The sequence below is a fragment of the Crocodylus porosus genome, unplaced genomic scaffold, assembly GCF_001723895.1.
Source record: "Crocodylus porosus isolate Cpor-Errol unplaced genomic scaffold, CroPor_comp1, whole genome shotgun sequence".
Lineage (NCBI taxonomy): Eukaryota > Metazoa > Chordata > Crocodylia > Crocodylidae > Crocodylus > Crocodylus porosus.
Window position 1 is genome coordinate 50280302 of NW_017728947.1, and position 6328 is coordinate 50286629.

The 6328-nt window shown below is 40.8% G+C and overlaps 1 protein-coding gene across 2 annotated transcripts in view; it reads left to right on the forward strand.

Annotated features, from left to right (window-relative positions):
• Positions 1-6328, forward strand: part of SIPA1L1 (signal induced proliferation associated 1 like 1) — a 431247-nt gene that overhangs the window by 364057 nt on the left and 60862 nt on the right. For both annotated transcript variants that reach the window (XM_019551381.1, XM_019551380.1), the window contains one exon: positions 363-641. In XM_019551381.1, coding sequence (XP_019406926.1) covers positions 363-641 — 279 coding nt within the window. The remainder of the gene's footprint in view (positions 1-362; positions 642-6328) is intronic.

A 6328-nucleotide genomic window follows, 5' to 3' on the forward strand; every position in this document is an offset into this window, starting at 1 on the left:
CACTTGGGACAGAACTTCTGCAAGGAGAGCAGAACAGCATGGAGACCCGAGATTTAAGACTCATTGCAAATGAAAATCTATCTTGCAGACTCCTGGGAGGTAGAGATGGTCTTACTGTATTATCTCATCTAGTCCATTTGTTGTATGTATGCTCTTATCTTACTGACTCTCAGTTTTAGTATTGTATATAAGTTTCTTTAACAAAAGGAAAAGCAACAGACGAGAAGTAGGACCATGAGTAGAGCCTGCTGTTTAACAATGCCCTTTGTCAGCACATGTTAGTGTAATTTGATGCAATGCTGCTGCTTCTTTTTTTACCGTGAGCAAGTATTTTACCTAAGTGTCCATTTTCGCCTTTCCAGGAGTTCTTCAGAAAGCTATCGCATGCCAGTGATGGAATACAAAGTGAACGAGGGGGTTCCATACGAATTCAAATTCCCCTTCAGAAATAACAACAAATGGCAACGAAATGCAAACAAGGGGCAGGGATCTCACATGTCACAGGTGCCATCCCAGATGCAGAGTCCAGTAATCTCAAGGATTGGGTCAGGGAAAGGAGAAGGGAAAATGCCTCCCCCAGAACGAGCAGCCAACATCCCTCGCAGCATCTCTAGTGATGGGCGTCCACTGGAAAGCCGAAGGTATGTATGATCTATGTATGTTAGGTTTCCAAACTTTAAATCTTATCAGAAACAAAACCACATTAGACAGTTTAGGCATACCAAGTATTTTACTTGTCTGAATCTCACTGCCAGTTAAAAAAATAAAAATATAGAAGCCAAAGTGAGTAATTCACACAGGACAGTTGTCCACAAGATAGATTGTTACTGCCTTGCACAAAATGTATTTCACTATGGCAGATGGTATTTTGAAATTGTTATACAACTACTTAAATTTACTGCTCATACTCCAATTAAATGCGTATTTTAATTAAAATTAAATTAAAATTCTTGATCCAAACATTCCTGAAATTTTTGGATTGACAATTTGTGCATTCCTGTTTATATTTTATGTGCAGGAATGTATGGAAGTCACAAAGATGTTGACACAAGAATAGCATGTGGTAATATATTTAATTAATGCATACAACAGTATAGCAAAGTGACAAAGCCAAATGTGTTTCCATGACTGGGAAGTGATTAAGCTTTTAGAGGTAGAGAGTAAAGAGGTTTAAAGTCTGCATTTTTCAAGCTCCTGCTTTAGAAATTAAGCACCAATTCATTTTGAGTTGATGGTATCAGCCACAAAATGTCACAATATTTCCATCACTTTAAAAAAGGGAGATGTGGATGATAGTGCTGAAATGTAGTTTCTTTGTTTTCATTGTCTGAATAAATCTCTTAGCATCACTTAGCTTACAAAGAGATGAGCAAAGGGAAACAAGCTAGTACAATAGCCTTTGTTTTGCATAGCCTCTGTTTTACATACAAGACAGCTTGTATCTGAAAATGCCTTATAGACTTGACAACTACTAGGCATTGAACAATATATGACATAAATTGTAGAAAACTAAAGGAAGATGTAGTGATAAATTCATTTGCTAAAGCATTTGTTTGTATGGTTGAAAACTGAAGGAGGGAAGATGTTAGATCTTATAGCTGAGAGTAAAGCTATTACAGTGAGACAGAAAACTCAACCATAGCTCAACTATTAGCAAGTGAGGAGGAAGCTAATGAGTTCCAGACTATTTTTTCAGTATTTTTTCATCCGCAATATTTTTTATTATATTTACACACACTTAAACACCAAAATTAAACATACATTTTTGGTGAATTATATAAAACCTATTTTTTGTCTCACGAGCAAAACATACGTTTGGGTGCTTTAGGACAGAACACACTTGTAATGCTATTGATCCTGTGATAGCACCGGTATTTTTATCAATGTACCATTTAAATTATATTAACATAAAATAAAAAGACCAAGGTCACTTGAGCCTGCTAAACTGGTGCTAGAATTGATGAGAGGTTTTTTTCTAAAATTCTCTGCTGCAGAGAAGATGCTAGAGACCAGTGGACATCTAAAATAAAGTTAGCTTACCTCTGAGCATCCTGTCTGGATCAAAGTATATGTTGAGCCATGTAGGCTGTACAGGATATATTTCCTGATCGATCTTGGAGAGCCTGAAGATGTATTTTAAAAATGGCACAGGTTGATTTTTTTTTTTTTTTTTTTTTTTAATGTATGCGGTATTTATTTTGTACAGTAGGATCTCATACTGTTTCATCATAGGTATACCAGCAGAACAAGGTGTTTGGGAATGTGGAAAAATTATAATTCGCTTTTTCATGCATTTATTTCTTCTTATGGAATCTCCAGAACAGCTTTATCTCAGATTTGATTTAATGTGTTGGTCCTGCTGGATGGGGGTTCTTCTGGACGCATCTTTGATGTGTGGAATTATACAAATATTACTGATATTTTCCTAACAAATAAAAATTTGTGCAGCTAATGTAAGCATTGAAGCATTCAAACACCTAGTCATTGGATGCTGTCAATAAAAGGGCATAGGCAAATGGACACTTTGCAGAGTAGAAATTGTACCTCTGTGCCACTCTGTTTTGTTTTTTAATAAATGAAACCATGACTTTGTTTCAGAAGTGTTTCACCTCATCTCTCCCCCACTTTCTTCACTTTTAAAAAGCATTTAAAGAGTTTTTTCCCCCAAAAGGTTTATATTGTGTCTGTCCAGACTTAATTATAAGTTATCAAGGATATTTTGCTGGAAATACATGTCTGTTTGTCTGCCTCCCTCTCTAGTCTGCTAAAGATGTTAATCTAGTGGACTGAATACAGTTTTATATATAGCTACAGCTGTTTAATGTTCAGTTGTTTCCAGCTAATTTAAAGAAAAAAAAGTTGCTTGAAGTTCAAGGAAAGATTAGTAAGCTCAGATAGTGGCTTATCTTTTTTTCTTCTCTTGCAAAATTGTATATAATGCTTTGTGTTTTTACTAAATAAATCCCAAATGCTTAATTGCTTTTATTTTTATTGTGTAGCTGTCCTAAAAAATCAGAGACAAGTTTTTGTTTTGTTCTGTTTTAAGTCAATAAAGAATTATTTTCTGCTTTGGATTTTCATCAGTGGTTTTCATACCTTCAGAAGCACAAAGTTTATACATGGATCATGCCAAGGACATTTTGTACATTCCAGGCTGATAACTTGCACTTTTTCTAGTGTGAGCTGGAGCAACTATACTCCAACTCTTTTTGTTGCATGTAACTTGCACGAGTTTTGATATAGCATTGCTAGATGATTAAAAACGGAGGAGATCTTGGAGTTCCATTTCACAGGAGTATAAGATGGCAAAGACAAGCAGCACTTAACTGAAACATAAAACTGATTCATCTCCTTTTTCCCCTGTGAAGTTAGATGGGAGATTTAGCTGTGTGGAAATCTAGATAGAGTTGAGGAAAATGCTCTTAGTCACTGGTGATATTTGTGGCTGATGGGAGCCTGCTTTGATTTAGAGTCTTTATCAGTTAAGCCTGTAGAAAAGTCTTTTTCCTGCTATTAAGTTCTTGCTCTGAAGTACCAGGGACTTAATATACAGTGTAGTCTTTATATACTAGTTGCATGCCTGAAGATTTTGTCTTGTTTTATAATAAATGAAGAAAAGAGCCATCAAAAGTCTTTTGACACAAAAACCGTGCTTTGCACTGTGTATACTTACAACCCACTATATGTGATTAATGTAATTATGAAAAAGTCATTAATGCACTAAAAGAATATCCCTTTTTTTAAACCTGACACTTCGTTATCTCCTTTTCTTTGTCAAATGTTTACATTCTGAACAAGTAACATTACACTCTTATTTAGAAAGAAATGCACAGAATAATTTGTGTGGTTTAAATTTGAATTTTACTCTAGGCTGAATAATTACTGAGCTTGGACATAGCCAAGAAACAAATGTTAATTGGGTTTCCTACAAAAATGCCACATGATCATTAAGGACAAAGGGCTTGTCTGTACTTCAGAGTTGTGTTGATTTAACTGTGCCAGCAAGTTAAATCTGTAAACCCCACCTACTTTAAACACATTTTACCAGTTAGAAAGTGCTTATATTAGTTTAACTTACTCCGTTTCAAAACCTGAATAGTATTTTTAAAAATACTGCAGGTCACCATTATACTGGTATAACTGCACTTATGCTAGACTTGTGTCACAAAACCACCTCTGTACCTGATACAGCTGTACCAGAAATTTTAAAAAATGTAGACCAATCCAAAGACTATTGAGAGTTTCAGTTCTATATAGCAGATACAAATGGCAGCTTCCAGCAGTATAGTCTCTCTTACTCTCTGCTTTAATACTGATTCATTAAAGAGGAGTTACCACCTACAAAGGATTAATACCATCTCTTGAATCATTCTGTATTTTTTTTAAATTTCTCATTCAGACCCTGGCATGGTTCAAAACTGCTTCACTTACTGAAATCAAAATTGATCATTATCAGACTGGATAATAGTGTTGGAAGATTAGGATTGGGATTATGGTTCTATGCTCCTTTAGGGCATGCTTCAGACGTGGGTAGATGATCCTTTGCCCATACTGCAGACATTAAGGGTAGAGACAGACATCACACATAAACTGGTTTACGTGATCAGAAACTGGTTTAAACCTGTAATAGAACAGACGTTCAGTGCATATAAACCAGTTTGAAAATGGCTGAAACCGGTTGGAATGCAGTATCAGACTTGACTGATTTGGGTCAAACCAGTTTACGTAATGTCGCCTGGTTTAAGTTAACCCAGGGTCCCTCAGCATCCCAGATATTTGCAGCCTTGGGCAGGGGATCTCTGCTCCGGAGATTTGGACTGGCCATTCTCCTCTGCCATGGCTGGAGCTCCAGCAGAGACTGCAGGCACAGCGGTGTCTATCTCACTTCCTTCTGCTTCCCACCCCCCACTCCCTGCTTAAGCAGGGATTCCCCCATCCCCTTTTCCAGGGCAGGAACCGTAGCCAGTATGTGGTATGCTAGCTAATGCTGAGATGTGTCTGTGTAAGGCAGGTAAGACAAAGGCAGAAAGGACAGTGTCCACTTAGGGTTTTTTGGTAGGGTGCACTGATAGAGATTTTGGGGGTCAATAACAATAGCCGATATTTCAGGAGGCATATTGGCTGAGACTGATTCAATATCCAATACAGTTGCCTCCAGGTGGTAAGTCCGGTGTGGTGGAAGGGGAGAGAGGAGGGAAGGGGAGTGGAGGGGCAGATCAATGCTCCCCACAGTGAGGGAGGGGGCAGAGATAGGCACAGCTTAGCCAGCTTGGGGGGGCCATGGGACAGAGGCACAGCTGGTGGTGTGGGGACAGCTCCTGCTGTTGCTTGCACCCCAGGAGGATGCACGTAGTGGGGTGTGCCCCCAATCTCTGCAGGGTGGGTGGCAGCTGCAGGGTGGAGCCAAAGCCGGCACTGCACGGGGCTTTTCTTGCTGGGGACAGGGCTCAGAGTGGGCTCCAGTGGCCCTGGGAAGAGGCTGCAGCCACCCCAAATTTTGCCACCACACTGTTCCCAGCTCTGCATCACTGCCCAGCACAGCCCTGTTTTTTCCTAGTGCTTAGATGGAGATGGGTCATTCAGCCAGGCCTGCACCGAACAGCAGGTGGTGGCACAGCGCTAGGAACTGAGTGGCAGAAAAATATGGGGTGGCTGCAACCTCCTCCAGCACTGCCAAAGCCTTCTCTGAACCCAGCCTCCAGCAAGAAGAGTCCCACGCAACTCCGGCTTCACCTTGCAGCTGCCACCCACCCCATGCTGTGCAAACTGGGGGCACATACCGTCCCTGCCCTCCTGGGGTGTAAGCAGTGGCAGAAGCTGTCCCCTGCCCACGAGCCATGGCTCTGTCCCACGCTCCCTTCCTCCCACCCCGGCTGGCAGCCTTTGCCACTGCCCCCACTCACCGCAGGGGGCATTGATCTGTCCTCCCATGCCCCTTCCCTCCCCCCTTCCCCTTTCAACTTGCCAGCTGGAGGCAGCTCTCCATGCTGCGAGCTCTGCTCCATGCTGTTCTGTGGCTGCACACAGCACAGGCATTTATTGGCCGAATTATCGGCCCCATAGGGCTAATATCCAATATAGATAATTTTCTTCATATTGGTATCAATCCAATATCAGACCAATGTATTGGCACACCTCCACTTTTTGGAGGCAATCAATAGGTACCTGGTAATGTTTCTTTGTTCCTTCCTTGGTGTCATGGGGCGGGGGCCTACAAGCAGCCATGATCTCTCCTAGCGCCCCCTACCATGCCAAGTGGGTGTCCATGCACCCTCATTCTCAACCGCCGCATCTTTGATGACAAAAGTATTAAGGGAGGCTGCCTTTT